The sequence below is a fragment of the Labrus bergylta genome, chromosome 8 (assembly GCF_963930695.1).
Source record: "Labrus bergylta chromosome 8, fLabBer1.1, whole genome shotgun sequence".
NCBI lineage: Eukaryota > Metazoa > Chordata > Actinopteri > Labriformes > Labridae > Labrus > Labrus bergylta.
This window is the reverse complement of record NC_089202.1, coordinates 20,843,426-20,858,955: the sequence shown is the minus strand read 5'-3', so window position 1 is coordinate 20,858,955 and position 15,530 is coordinate 20,843,426. Positions and strand designations below refer to the sequence as shown.

At 41.0% G+C, this 15,530-nt stretch overlaps 2 protein-coding genes across 3 annotated transcripts; both read left to right on the top strand.

The window, feature by feature from the left end:
* LOC109992046 (protein rapunzel-like) lies at window positions 1-2,191 on the top strand. The gene is made up of 2 exons (XM_020644522.3): window positions 1-154; window positions 698-2,191. The coding sequence occupies exon 2, from the start codon at window positions 765-767 to the stop codon at window positions 1,944-1,946; it is 1,182 nt and encodes a 393-aa protein (XP_020500178.2). The 5' UTR covers window positions 1-154; window positions 698-764; the 3' UTR covers window positions 1,947-2,191.
* Window positions 2,192-10,652: 8,461 nt separating this feature from the next.
* Window positions 10,653-15,504, top strand: rpz5 (rapunzel 5). Of its 2 annotated transcripts, XM_065957739.1 has the most exons (3): window positions 10,682-10,805; window positions 11,256-11,309; window positions 12,303-15,504. In XM_065957739.1, exon 3 carries the CDS (start codon window positions 12,370-12,372, stop codon window positions 13,549-13,551), a length of 1,182 nt encoding a protein of 393 aa, XP_065813811.1. In that variant the 5' UTR covers window positions 10,682-10,805; window positions 11,256-11,309; window positions 12,303-12,369; the 3' UTR covers window positions 13,552-15,504. The 2 variants fall into 2 exon arrangements, with proteins under 2 accessions (XP_065813810.1, XP_065813811.1); XM_065957738.1 differs by lacking the exon at window positions 11,256-11,309 and having other exon boundaries at window positions 10,653-10,805.
* Window positions 15,505-15,530: the final 26 nt, after the last annotated feature.

The following is a 15,530-nucleotide window of genomic DNA, read 5'->3' as shown; positions in this document are numbered from 1 at the left end:
TCACTCTGAAATGATGGACCAGTGTTTGATCAAGTGCTCTGGGATTCGCCTTTTTTTCAAACTCTATCATAAAATATTTCACTTAAGTGTTTTTAAAAAAGAATAACTTTTTTTGTTGGAGATATTTTGAAGCACAAGGCAACATAACTAATCAGTAAGTATTTTTATTCACTTTTTCTCTTTTCTAGAATTGCATTTCATTATTTTGTGTAATTACAAATTTTGAATGTTTCCCTTTTTTGTTATTGGCATCAGCTGGTTCTTATGACAAAGAAACAAACATACAAAAGGCACTAATGGCATGTGAGTGAATAAAGTAAAAGCAATTTGTGCAGAAATAGGAAAAGCTGTAAAATGACACCACTGATCTCAACAGCAGTTATTGGTAAACCTATTCTATATGAATTATATGTAATATGTAATATGTTGGGTGTTTTAATTACATAGGGTCCGTAATGAGGAGTGTAATTTAATTATTGAACAAGTGCACTGGTGGGGGTTTCTTCTTTCAGACCTGGGTGTGCATTTAGCTGAGCAGTAATATGTCCTGTGAGAAAAAAAGTGACCTAATGTCAGCTGATTGGATTTGCTTTGTCAAACATGACTGAAAAAATGAAGATCAAGCACCACAACTTAAATGTCTTAAAAATGCTCTATAATGAACTTTAAAAAGGTTTCATGTTTCTTCTTCTTTCAGGCACCAGCAAAGTCTTTGGCTGTGAAACACAAGTTCGATATTTTAGCGTGAAATACACGATACAACAATGAACAACGTGGCAGATTGGATCGTGCAGAACAGGGACAAAATTGAGAAAGGCGTGGAGATCATGGGGCAAGCCTCAGAGGTGCTTGCTTCCACCGTGGGCCAGCTTCACCCTGTCCTGGAGGCTGTGTTTGTTGCTTCTGCTGAGTTACTCAGTAATCCAGAGGGCAAAGAGGCTCGCTACCTGACTCAGCAGTTTGAACTGGTCAACCAAAAACTGGAGGGGATCCAGGATGAGATAGACAAAATCGCCTTGGAGCTGCAGAGGACGTCGATGAACAAGCAGAACTTCGATCGAGAGGCGCAGATGATCAGCCAGTATGAAAAGTTCCAGGACTTTGTCAATGCCAAGCCAAAGTTCAAAGAGAAGAAGATGGAGAAGTTTCTCAGCCATTATGAGAACACAGACGGCGACATGAACTTGGACGCCCTCTACAATGCAGTCATTGGGGAGAGCACCTCAGGAGACCCCATGCTGGAAACTGTCGTCACCACAGAGCAGAGAAGCAGAAGGGCAGTTGAGGATTTTTGCGCCCGGCTGAAGAAGCTCTTTGTGGTGGGCATTATCGCCGTCATGGGCCACTCTGCCCTCAAAGAAGGGGTGGTTGGGGAGGAGATGGTGAAGAGGTGGAAGGACCGCATGGAGGACGTTGAGACCCGAATGAAAGCAGCTGTGGATGAATGTACAGAGAAATTCCCAGATCAAGCCAAGATGGACCTGGAGCACATCCTTCAGGAGAACCCCGGCACGGTCAACAGCGAGTTCACCCAAACTCTTCTGGATTCACTTGTTAAGAAATACGACTGGGTGAACTGGTCCATCAGGGCCTTCAACAACCGGGAGAGGATCTTCTTTTTCAACTGGCTGGCAGGAAAGAAGTGCCATGGAAGTGGGGGAACCAACTGGTTTGATTTTTTGACCAAGAACAAGATCAAAGTGGTGGTCTCTTTCTGTGTCGACCCCAAGCCCATCAACAAGAGTCAGATCCAGGAGAAGATCGAGGCCAGGAAGCTGAAGGGCAACATGATGGCATTGGCTCTTTCTTTGAACACAAGCTTCCCCAACTGCCTGGTCCATGCTGTCAGCCATTACAAGGAGGTGGTTGAGTCCAACAACTTTCCTGCGGATTGCTACTACCAAGAAAAACACATAAAGGCTTTGCTGTGCATCCACCCTGAATAGACTCACCGAGATTCAAAAAGTTATATTCGCACACTTTTATATTTTATCAGATCACTGAACGAGATCTTGATTGTGATTTATTTCTTACTATTATTTTACATATATCTTCTCCTTTGCTGAGTGGTGTCAGAATGATGTAGACATTTTACACTAATACATTTCAATGACAGTTTCAACTAAGAGTTATTAATGTTATAATCATATTTTTAATGTATCTTAATTGTTGTGTTATTAAAAAAAATAAAACATAAGTTTGAAATCTGTGTTTTTTCATTTTTTGCATAGTGTTACATTAGTACATAAGAGCTTCTGGCTTGTGTTTGTCATGTAAGGCCAAAGCAACCATAGCTTGGTTAGCTTAGTATATTTTAGCTAGCTTAGTGGAAACAAGGGGAAACAGCTATTATGGTTTCTGGCCAGGAGCTGTGACATCCAGGAGATTAGAAATGTAATGTGATCACTAAAAGTCAGCTGTAATGTGACATGATATTCATGTTAAGTCAAGATATGCTAAACTAACTCTGTGTAGAAACCAATATATGTCATTATAACCAAATGGTCCCCACCAGTCATTATCATTTTTTTTCCTCCAAAAGAAGATGTATGTTCCTCATCTATGGGTGGACTATAAATGAGGAGGAGGCCAGAAAATTATCCTTAAAGAGGAGCAGAACCCATCACAGACCCAAATGAACTCTTAAGGTGTTCAGGTTTTTGGTTTTTAACACACAATTTGTACTTTTGCAAGTTAGGAATACATGACGGGCTGAATCTGTATATAATCACCTAAATCGTTCATTTGCTTTGAAACAAGGTCAGATGACTTTTGTCTGTTAAACATCAGATATAAACGCACATATCATCATGTAAAGTCAATCCCTGTGATGTGTTTTTCTAAGGATGCAACACACCTTTTTTAAAATGTTATCAGACAGTCAAAGGGTTTATCCTTCACAGGGGTCCTTTGAGGGTCCAGTCCTGTTTTAATGCCCAAAGGAGAACAATGTGATTGTCATAATTTGGTCTGTTTTAGTTTTGTTTAGATGTATTTATCTTTTAGTTCTGTCTTCCCTGGTGTTTCCCTGGTGTGTTAATGTTTCCTAGTGTTGATGGTTTCCTAGTTTTGTCTTCAGTGTTATTTGTTTTATTTTGTCATTTATTATCCTCGTGCATCTCTGTGTTCTAGTGTGTTTTGTTAGAATCTTGAGTTCTGTGTGTCTTTCGTGTTTCATGATTTAGTTTGTAGTTGTCCTCAGTGTTTCTTGTATTGTATTCCTGCCTCTGTGTGTTTCCCTCCGTGTTGATTACCCTCATTGTCTTCACCTGTGTTATTAGTCTCACCTGTGTTTGATTACCCCGTGTCTATTTAGTCTCTGTGTTTCTTCCCTTCTGTGTCACTTCATTGTCATTTGTTTGTAGTTATAGCAGATGTGGTATGTTAGTTGTCAGTCTCCCAGTGATTACTTGTGGCTACCTTTATTACATTTCGACTTCTCAAGATAGTAAGTTTTTGTTTGCCTTTTTATTTAAAAATAAATATTTTTTGGTTCTGCAATTGGGCCCTCCTACTTTGTTTTTTTTACCTGAACGTGACAGAATGAACTGACCTAAAATGGACCCAGCAGAAACCTTTGAAAGAATAGATCCTTCTTCGAAGATAAGGTATTTCCAAGATATTTTTAGTTTGGCCAGGAGCACTGCAATAATAGAGCAGTCTCCTTGGACTGGCACCTGCTTCTTTTTTCTCTGGCCTGCTCGGCTACCAGAAAAAATGGCCACTATGGCTTCCGTCTCCATGTTCTGCCTCCACTGCCCAGCACACCAGAGTCTCTGCCTCAACCCGAGCCTCAGCCCAGGCCTCAACCCAGGCTCCAGCTCAAGCCTCAGCCTCCCTGTGTCTCAGAGCCATAGCCTCCCTGTGTCTCAGAGCCACAGCCTCCCTATGTTCCGGCAGAGCGCCATCTCACTCCCCTGTCTCTGTGGGAGGCCCTGCCCACTCCTATGACTCCTGTTTCTGTGTGGGAGGTTCTGCCCACTCCTGTGTCTCAGTGGGAGGTTCTGACATTTGGGCAGGACCCAGCTTCTGTGAGCCTCTGGCAGTATCACACAACTGAAAAAACATTAAACTGCAATAAAGTTTTCTTTTGTACAGCTCAGCTGTTTTCAGAGAACCTGTTGGACCTGCCCACATTTATTTTTCCCATGGGAGTCAACCAAAATCCAGCACGACGGTTACTTAATCCTGTCTGTCCCACTAACTGCTTTCTATTTGTGAGGCAATCCTTTGATACACTGATGTAACACTGAGGAGTGGATATATGGAACACAAATACAAGAAAAAGTTGGTTAGCACATGTTACTTCACCTACAGTATCACCTTTTTCTCTCACAAACCCTTTTCACACATATGGAAATCTCCTGAAAAACTGCAGAGATTTGGCTACCCGGAGGGTCTTTAGGCTAAAGTGAACACAAACAGCCACATTTTTTGTGTGGACTTTACCCGGCGTTTCTCCGGCTGGACCCCTAGTATTTTTTCCGCAGAAAGTCCTAGTGAGCTGATGTCTGAACGCGGCAGCATATACTCCGGAGATTTCAATTAGAGCCAATGGAAAGAGAATAACGTTTATATACAGTGACTGCACGCGACTACTACGATCTCCGTCAATGTAATTAAACGGCTGCATTACCTTTTCTGTCCGTCAGTATGTGGTTTTCCTCTCTTTTATGGGTTAATTGGTTAGAAAGGCAAATATTCTCATTATAGCGTCATGAAGCGGACTCTGTTGCTACGGCCTCCAATTCCGCATTGTTTTTTTTTACATCACGTCTTACCTCGGGAAATCCCCCGACCTCTCCAGCTGTGAGGTGCATACGTGAACAGTTAGGTCAGGAGAATCTCCGGAGAAGTCCTCCTGTAAATATCTAGATATTATCCGGAGTGCATATGTGAAAATGGCTACAGAGTCTCGTTATTGTAATAATAATAATAATAACTTTATTTATATAGCACCTTTTTAAAAACACAGGTTTACAAAGTGCTTTGACAAACAGCAAGAACAAAGCAAACTAAACCAAACACAGAAGAACATAAACAACAGCAAGAACATAACAAATGCAAAATACTAAAAATAATTCAATACAATTCAACAGAAAAGAACCCATAGTGCACGATACCCAACAGACATATATAACCCGACCATCACAAGAACCATGATAAGAACCCAAGCTAAACAAGAACCCAACAACATGAGCTGAGACCAAAAGGACCAAAAAGGATTAAAAAAAACTAAAATATTAATAAAAATAAAAAGTATATATAAAACATAAATAGACAAAGTAAGTAAGATAAGAAATTACCAAGTTAAAACATAAGAGGAGTTAAGATAAGAGCATAAATATGAGATAAGAGCATAAATAAAGAGCATAAATAAAAAGACAGTAAGAAGTAAAACAAGATAAAAATAGAAAAAAACAGTAAGAAAAGACATTAAGAAGACGACATAAGACATAAGAAGGGATTTAAAAGAATTGAGGGAATCTGCAAGTCTTATCTCCTCAGGGAGGTCGTTCCAAAGTCGAGGGGCCCTGACGGAAAAGGCCCGGTCACCTTTAGTTTTAGTCTCGACTTTGGAATGACCAGGAGGCCCCCACCTGAGGATCAAAGACGCAGTCAGAGCTACTGGCCTACATGGTGTCAGTAGCTCTGTTATATAGCTGGGAGCCAGCCCCGTCCGTGCTTTAAAAGTAATGAGTAAAATCTTAAAATCGATTCTAAAACTTACAGGAAGCCAATGTAATGAAGCTAAAATTGGAGTGATGTGATGTCATCTGTTACAACCAATAAGAAGCCTAGCTGCTGCATTTTGGACTAGCTGGAGGTGAGACAGTGACTTATTTGTGATTCCGGAAAAGAGGGAGTTACAGTAGTCAAGTCGGGAGAAATTAGGGCGTGGATGATCTTTTCAAGGTCTGGTTGCATTAGTATTGTTTTAATTTTGGAGATGGTGCGTAGATGGAAGAAGCATGATCGGACAACTGTTTTGATATGGGATTCAAAGGTGAGATTGCAATCTAATATTATTCCTAGATTTCTGGTGGTGGGTTGGACATTGGCGAATAAGGGACCGAGGCTGCTCTTTGAAATATGAGTGGAGTTTGGCGGGTTGAATACTATGATTTCAGATTTAGAATTGTTCAGCTGGAGAAAGTTTTGTGCCATCCAGCAGTTGATATTGTTTAGACAGTTTCTGGCAGCAGCTAGGCTCCTAGCGTCCTCAGGTCTCAAAGGAAGGTATATCTGTGAGACCTGAGGACGGTAATGTTAGAGGTAGAGGAGGAGTAGTTACCGATGGTGACCGCAAAGGTTCTTTCTAAAAGATGAGAGTAAAACCAGCTAAGTGCAGTGTCCTTTAAACCAACCCATTTTCCGAGATGATCAATTAAAATTGTGTGATCAACAGTATTAAAAGCTGTGCTAAGATCTTAAAGAATTAAAATTGTGTCCTTCCCTCTATCTGCTGCTAAAAGAAGATCATTGGTTACCTTTAGGAGGGCTGTCTCTGTGCTGTGACCAGCTCTAAAACCGGATTGGAATTTCTCAAAGAGGTTATTTTCAGTCATAAAAGATAAAAGTTGTGTTGAAACCACCTTTTCTAAAACTTTTGATAAAAATTGAAGTTTTGAGATTGGTCTTAAATTGTTAAAATCAGTGGGATCAAGGTTGGGTTTCTTTAAAAGTGGTTGGACCACAGAAATGTTTAAAAGCAGAGGGGACTACACCTTCCGCCAAGGAACTATTAATAATGGATAAAATACTGGGTCCAACTGTGTTAAAAACCTCTTTGAGAAATGTTGTAGGAATAAAATCAAGGCTGCGCGTAGCTGATTTCATGTGGGTTAAAATTTCAGGTAAAAAGGTAAAGGACACCGGCTCAAAACTGCTAAAATAACTGTGAAGTTCCCTGCTGGTGTCTAAAATACGGTCTGGGGGTATGATTTGTCACATAATGTCCTTGACTTTATTAGTAAAATAAGTTAAAAACTTCTCACACAGATCCTGAGAATTCTGATTGATTCTAAAACCTTAAATAAAACTCTGGGGTTAGAATTATTGGCTAAAATCAGATTAGAATAAAATGCTGCTCTTTAACTGCCTTTTGACATTGTTTCATTGTATCTCTCCATATTTCATAAAATACATGCAAGCCTGTTTTTTTCCATTTTCGTTCTTTCCTTCTGCAGTCTCTTTTTAGATCCTGAGTCAGTTCGTTTAGCTATGGCTGTGGAGCTCTGTTAGTCTTTTTGTCTTTATAGGGAGCAACAGAGTCCAGCACAGTTTGACAAGTGAGATTAAAAGAGGAGACCAGCTCCTCTGTGTTAAAATTTTGGTAAAAGGGCAGTTGAAGAGACAGAAATAAAAAGCTCCTTAAACTTGCCAGCAGACGTAGAGTTAAAAACCCTGCTGCGGACAGGTGCCTTGCTAAAAAAAGGTGGCTGAGATGAATGAAACCAGTTTGTGGTCTGACACACAGATATCCTTTGTCTCAAAGTTGTTAGGGCAGAGACCACTGAATAAAACAAGATCAAATGTGTGGCCCTGAGAGTGAGTGGGTTCCTGTATTGCCTGAGTAAGGTTAAAAGATTCTAGAATATCCATAAAATCACCCGCGAGGGACTGAGAGGGGCAACAGACATGTATGTTAAAATCACCTAAAACAAGGATTTTATCATACTTAGAAATAAAATGTGATAAAAACGCTGAAACCTCTGCAATAAAAACATTGTTAGGTCTGAGTGGTTCTGTAGATGATTAAAATTAACACAGGATCTAATTCGTCGTTATAGACTATGTTTGCCTACTTACTGATAATGTACAGTTTGTTCAACTAACTGGTGCTGTCACTTCTTCTGAGCAGGTTTTCAACATGGTTAAAGAATCAATGTGCGACTTTTTGATCCAGTAGATGTCGCCCTTGGGAACCAGCATGAAACTAAAACAAACTGCTGTTTGGTGAGACCTCCGCTATTCTGAAGCCTCCGCTCTCCTCCAGCGACACACCTCCAACCCCTCGCCACTCACTTTGCACGATGGAGTTATTAATTAGAACGCACTGTTATTAAGCACAAGAGGTGGATAAAATTATTCCTGGCTCGAGCTGCAATTGCCTGTGTCCTGCATTGTTGTGTTAGCACACTTTGGTTAGCTCATAGCTCAATATTGCACATAAATTGAGACAGAATGACCGAGATCTAAAAACACTTACATGACATTCAAATAGGCAGTGAGTATGTTATTCTTCTTTTCTCTCGACCTCGACTTAAACAGCTTTATACACAAGGCCGTCCCGCCCATGTAAACACAGGGCTGACAACAACACAGCCAGCAGGACACATGCTCCTCACTCCTTGTAGACAGTCATGATTCAGAGTGACATACCTGATTTCTGCTGTGTTAATGTATAAAATGTTGCACATTCTGCAGGTCTTCTGACATATTTGTTTTCTGTTTCAGGTGTATCATCTTTATCTTCCTTTGTTATATTCCATCCTATGAATATATCCGACTGCTCACTCATAAACCCTTTTCACACATACGGAAATCTCCTGAAAAACTCCGGAGATTTCCAGGAGGAGCTGTATGTGTGAACGCAACAGCCACATTTTTTACTCCAATATTACCCGGAGTTTATCCTGCCAGACCCCTAGTATTTTTTCCGCAGATAATCCGGAGGAGCTGATGTCTGAACGCGGCCGAATATACGCCGGAGATTTTCAATTTGAGCCAATAGGAAGAGAATGACGTTTATATACTGTACAGTGACATGCCGCACGGTGCATAAAGTGTCTGCCCGCGACCACTACGATCTCCGTTCGCGTCATTAAGCGGCTGCATCATGTTTTCTGTTCGTCAGTATGTTGTTCTCCACTCTTTTGTGGATGTTGTCATTCCATTGAATTACACATAGCATTGATATAAAGGCAAATATTCTCATTATAACGTTGTGTAGCGGACTTCTGCGTTGTTTATTTACGTCACGTCTTACGTCGGGAAATCCCCCCCGCGCCCCCTCCCCTCTGACAGGGAAAGTCCCCCGCTGTGAGGAGCATATGTGAACGACTAGTTCAGGAGAATCTCCGGAGAAGTCCTCCTGTAAATATCTAGATATTATCCGGAGTGCATATGTGAAAACGGCTACACAGTGACAAGTACAGTTGTATAAATCTCTTTAGTTGAATTGCTGAATAGTTGCCTGATAATTAAGGTGATATATAACCTTCTGCATTGGCTTAATTTGTCAACACTGGAGGTTGCCACTTGGTTACAGTGAGAGGCAGATCTGTCCTAATAAATTAATGAATCAAAAAAAGACCCTACTTTCAAGCTGTCTGTTAAACAAAACCATGAAAGACATCCAGTAACATGTTGAGTTGTGCACGCTGAGTAAAGCCAGACAACACAGCTTTACGAACACAAAGCTTTTCCCCCCTCTTCCACTCAGCTGGAGTTCATTACCTCAAATATTTCACTCATGTTTCCACCTGGAGAGACTAACACCATAAACAACAAAGGCAAAATTTTGCTGCAACTTCAACACTTTCCCTTGATGCTGCAGCTAGACTCCATAATAGCTCTTGCAGATCTTTTGCCAACATCAAAGACATTTAGATGTTCGGAGAGATTTGTCTGGAATTCAAAACACAACACAATACAAACAGGATAGAGAGTGATTGAGGTCCTCCAGCTGAGTGACACCACGTACAGGCCCTCTACAGTGTGTTTACCAGCATCAGCTTGAACAACACATCACGCCACATATTGTTGACTCCCTGCGAAAGCTAAGATACACTTTTGGATGCGCACAAACAAGTCAAGTGTGAGATGTGACAGTGGGACGACACAGAAACTTGGCGGTGGCAGACCTGCTCGCAAAACTCTCCTATTCCTTGGCTGACCTGCATCATTCTTCGCTGCAATCTTCCTCTCCTTCACTTGCTGTTCCCGAGCTGTCTGATCTCATGGCTGGACATGGCGCACATGTCACTGCCTGCTTTATAAAGCACAAAGGCCGTGAGGGAGCGCTGACTGTCATGGTGAGTCCTGTGAAACACAGACGCTCTTTCACTGGGCTCCTCTGTGACGGACTGATTCTGAGAGAGTGCCTCCTCTGCACGGCAAAATGTCATCCCATTTTGCAATGCATGAGTCCAGCAGCCAATCGCTTTCCATCCCTAATTATCAGATTCAGAGAAAAGTGGCAAAGCTAAAGCACTATATTTTAGTAAAGTCTTGGCCTGCATGTTGAATAATGTTTTTTTATTTCTTGACGTGTTGCAAAGAAGCTCATTTCAGCCTTTAAGCAAAGAACAGGGTAGCTCGCATTTAAAGGAACCAGTGCAGTAACCATGGCAGCCTGGTTTCAGGGACAACAAAAAGGGTTTTGTCCTCATGGGTCGCTTTGCTGAACCCCACTGCAACTGGTCCACTTTTTATTCTCCCTCTCTCTCTCTCCCTCTCTCTCTCTCTCTCTCTCTCTCTCTCTAAAGCACACACAGGCAGACAGGGAGAAATCTTTTTTTTTTTTCCCATGGTGCATGGTGTCCCTGCACGGGGAGTGTTTACAGGATGTTATCTGTGTCAGTGCCGGCCCCTCATCCCTCTGAGTGGGTTTCTGAGGAATGCTGTGAACGGGATGGAGGAGTTCCAAAGGGGGAGTGCACGAAAGAGAGACTGACAGACACCAGGAGAGAGAGAGAGAGAGAGAGGCTATATATACATCCAAAGGAGGCTGGTGCTCACTGGCACAGATGGACTACTGAATAACTGGACTCTAGCCCATTGGATATTTAGCAAGAAAGGTGAGTAAAAAAATACATTCTGATTACATTATTTTTATCACCATCATCTTCTTTATCCAGTTAACATATTTTTAATTTTCTTTTAAAGAAAGAAAGAAAGAAAAAAGCTCAAGATTTGGTGTCCATTGTTAAGCTTTTCTTTCCTTATTTTAAACTGGTCTTCATTAGAATTTATTATAGGCTTTGAGGAACTGGAAGTTGAAAGAAGACCTCAATTTCCCCATAAGTGAAATCTCAAATTCATCAGAAATGCCAGAGGTAGAAATGAGTCCCTTGGGGATGTGGTCTTGTTGAAGGCTGGCGTATGTGGTATCTATTAAAGCTCTGTAGCTCTGAAAAACTCACTCTGAAATGGTGGACCAGTGTTTGATCAAGTGCTCTGTGGGACTCGCCTTTTTTTCAAACTCTGTCATAAAATATCACTTTTGTGTCTTAAAAAAAAAACAAAAGGACAACTTTCTTTTGTTGGAGATATTTTGAAGCACAAGGCAACATAACTAATCAGTAAGTATTTTTATTCACTTTTGTTTTTCTTTTCTAGAATGAAATTTCATTCCGTTGTGTAATTACAAATGACAAATTATGAATGTTGCACTTTTTGTTATTGGCATCAGCTGGTTCTTATGACTAAAAAACATATAAAAGGCACTGATGGCATGTGAGTGAATAAAGTAAAAGCAATTAGTGCAGAGACAGGAAAAGCTGTAAAATGACACCACTGATCTCATCACTGCAGCAGTTATTGGTGAGTCTATATTCTATTTCCCTTAGAAAACTTTTTTTTTTACAAACTTCAAAAGACATGATATTTTAATTAGACAGGGTCCGTAATGAGGAGTTTAATGTCATTATTGAACAAGTGCACTGGTGGGGGTTTCTTCTCTCAGACCTGGGTGTGCCTTTAGCTGAGCTGGCCTCCAGGGAACAAGCCATGAGTTAGGTCATCTTTCTTCAGTATTTTTTTTCTTTACTGAAAATCATACTATCATTACCACGTAAATCCCCCTCTTCTACCATGTTGTGAACATCTGTGTTTGCTTTGGGTCTTGGCTATTGTTAGAGCAATAAAAAATTATATCCCAAAGGACCAGTACTGCAATGTTGCACAATACTCCACGTCATAATTCATGAGTACACACACCATGTTTAATATTTGTTCTGAATTAACATCGGTGAGTGCCTGGTTTTGTATACTTTCATGAGCTTTTTGGATTTGTTTCAATGCCACCAAGGCTTAAAAAAAAAAAAGAGTCCCTGTCATTAACTGAAGCTGTGAGGGTGCGGCATGAAACTGGATGCCTACATGTGCCGACATGACCTGCTGTTTGCTTTATTGTAGGGTTATGTTTGTCAGGAAAATGTCCTGTGAGAAAACAGTGACTTGATGTCAGCTGATTGAATTTGCTTAAAAAACAAAGATCAAGCACCAACACTTAAATGTCTTAAAAATGCTCTATAATGAACTTTAAAAGGGTTTCATGTTTCTTCTTCTTTCAGGCACCAGCAAAGTCTTTGGCTGTGAAACACAAGTTTGATATTTTAACGTGAAATACACGATACAACAATGAACAACGTGGCAGATTGGATCGTGCAGAACAGGGACAAAATTGAAAAAGGCGTGGAGATCATGGGGCAAGCCTCAGAGGTGCTTGCTTCCACCGTGGGCCAGCTTCACCCTGTCCTGGAGGCTGTGTTTGTTGCTTCTGCTGAGTTACTCAGTAATCCAGAGGGCAAAGAGGCTCGCTACCTGACTCAGCAGTTTGAACTGGTCAACCAAAAACTGGAGGGGATCCAGGATGAGATAGACAAAATCGCCTTGGAGCTGCAGAGGACGTCGATGAACAAGCAGAACTTCGATCGAGAGGCGCAGATGATCAGCCAGTATGAAAAGTTCCAGGACTTTGTCAATGCCAAGCCAAAGTTCAAAGAGAAGAAGATGGAGAAGTTCCTCAGCCATTATGAGAACACAGACAGTGACATGAACTTGGACGCCCTCTACAATGCAGTCATTGGGAAGAACACCTCAGGAGACCCCATGCTGGAAACTGTCGTCACCACAGAGCAGAGAAGCAGAAGGGCAGTTGAGGATTTTTGCGCCCGGCTGAAGAAGCTCTTCGTGGTGGGCATTATCGCCGTCATGGGCCACTCTGCCCTCAAAGAAGGGGTGGTTGGGGAGGAGATGGTGAAGAGGTGGAAGGACCGCATGGAGAACGTTGAGACCCTAATGAAAGCAGCTGTGGATGAATGTACAGAGAAATTCCCAGATCAAGCCAAGATGGACCTGGAGAACATCCTTCAGGAGAACCCCGGCACGGTCAACAGCGAGTTCACCCAAACTCTTCTGGATTCACTTGTTAAGAAATACGACTGGGTGAACTGGTCCATCAGGGCCTTCAACAACCGGGAGAGGATCTTCTTTTTCAACTGGCTGGCAGGAAAGAAGTGCCATGGAAGTGGGGGAACCAACTGGTTTGATTTTTTGACCAAGAACAAGATCAAAGTGGTGGTCTCTTTCTGTGTCGACCCCAAGCCCATCAACAAGAGTCAGATCCAGGAGAAGATCGAGGCCAGGAAGCTGAAGGGCAACATGATGGCATTGGCTCTTTCTTTGAACACCAGCTTCCCCAACTGCCTGGTCCATGCTGTCAGCCATTACAAAGAGGTGGTTGAGTCCAACAACTTCCATGAGGATTGTTACTACTATGGAAAGCACAAAAGAGCCTACCTGTGCATCCACTCTGAGTAGACTCAGAGACAGAAAAAGCGGAGCGATACAGATCAATGAATGTCTTTACCAGAGAACAGTGGACATATGTCCATTAAATTTAGAAACCAATTCATGAATGTTGTCTGTCTTCAAGCGTAATCTGCTCTCTACAGGATCTTGAATGTGAGTCATGGCCTTATTTGTAATGACTCTTTATGCTTTTACACACATATATATATATATCTTTCCTTTGTTGGTTATATAGCAGCTTCAGGGTGTAGAAATTTCAGAGCCATACATTTCCATGCCAGCTTTGTCAAAGTGTCTCAGTGATACAATGATGAGTCAATGTTTTTGGCTGCCTACTTTTATACTGAGGTACCTGTCCTCTTTAATCCATGTAATCCCTCTTAAGATCTCTTGGCGTAGCAGAATATTGTGTCAAGGCTGTAAAACAATCAACAAGTCAGGTTGTTTTCTGATTTTTGTGTAATTGTGATGTAGTTTCAAGAATTTTCATTTGGTTTAGCCACAATACTGGTCATGCTGTTCTTCATAGTTCTATAAAGCCTGTAATGGCTCCAGAACAAGGAAATTCAACGGACTGTAAGATAACAGTTCGAACTCTAGGGTTGTTATTTTTCTTGCCAAGAGTTACATTAGGAGATAAGTGCAAGTCTGTTTGCGAGCCCTCAGAGTTAGCTTAGCTTGGGATACTTAGCTATGTTTAAAAACTGGAAACAGCTAGCTTTGCTCTATCCAAAGATGACAAAATTCCTCTTTCAATAGATAGAAGGCCACATTTACACGACTACAATTTTTTGCCAGAATCTGTAACATTTTGCAGAGTTATGTATGTTCGTTTACACACCAATGGGGTTTTGGGCGCCTGACCACAGAAAGTTTCACCGTTTCCTTTGTCGTGCAATACGCTGTTCCTCTGCAAACAGAGACTTTACGAACGAGTGCATTACAGTCAAGACAACAGCTGTAAGCGAGTAAGTGGACTACAACAACAATGGCAGACTCCTGAGTTCTGTTTGTGAATTTAGGGTCACATTTGCGCATTAGCCATTTTTGTATGTTTACACCCCGCTTCTCTGTGGAAGGGAGAGTATGTGCACATGTGTGTGTCGTTTTATTAGAAAGTCACACCACAACTACTGGTCTGGCATGTATATTACAGCGTTTTTAGTCATTTCTGTGGATCCTTATGGAGGGCGTTGTCTAAATGCGGAACTTTTTTTCCATTTTCAGCGGATCATTCTCGAGTAAACGTAGCCTGAAGTTCCCTATTTTTGTTTGATCATATACATTGCGTAAGACTAGCCTACTTCTCGGAGTAGTAACTCTCCAAAGTCTTGACATACGTACAATCCCCTCTAAAACCAAAAGGTCAACATCAGTATTTGTATTGATTTAACAAATCAAATAAGATTAAATATCTAAATTATTGAGCTTTTTCTGTGTTCAAATATATTTTGTCACCTTTGGGCAGAGCCTGTGTTTTTGCAGTTATGCTAAGCTAAGCTAATCTAACCTAGTCCTGGTTGAAGCTTCACATGTAGCTTACAAATAGGCTATGTGACATTGTTCTTATCTAATTTTTATCAAGAAAGTGAATTAACTATTCTGTTTGTGGTTTATCGTTACAACAAGCGATTTATTTGCCATTTTGAGATTATTTTGTCCATTGATTTTGCAGATGAGTTAGGCTGTGTCGATCTAAAAAAAATAGCCATGCACATCAAATATAGTCTATTCTGGATCACAGAAGAAAAAGCCTACATGTACCATTGCAGATGATTTTCTATTCCCATTCCTAGATACAACTGTGTATAAATAAAATAAAACGTTAATAAATGAATGCTGCTTTATGTGCAATATAGCTGTGATGCTATCTCCCAAATTGTCCACAATCCTTCTTGGGAATCTTGTATCGTCTATCGGCCTATTTTACTTTAATTTGCAATAAACTAAACAAAATGTGAATATATTTCTGTCATCATTGGTAATAA

Coding starts and splice junctions, on each gene's coding strand:
- LOC109992046 (XM_020644522.3), top strand. CDS start 765: ATGAACAACGTGGCAGATTGGATCGTGCAGAACAGGGACAAAATTGAG.
- rpz5 (XM_065957738.1), top strand. CDS start 12,370: ATGAACAACGTGGCAGATTGGATCGTGCAGAACAGGGACAAAATTGAA.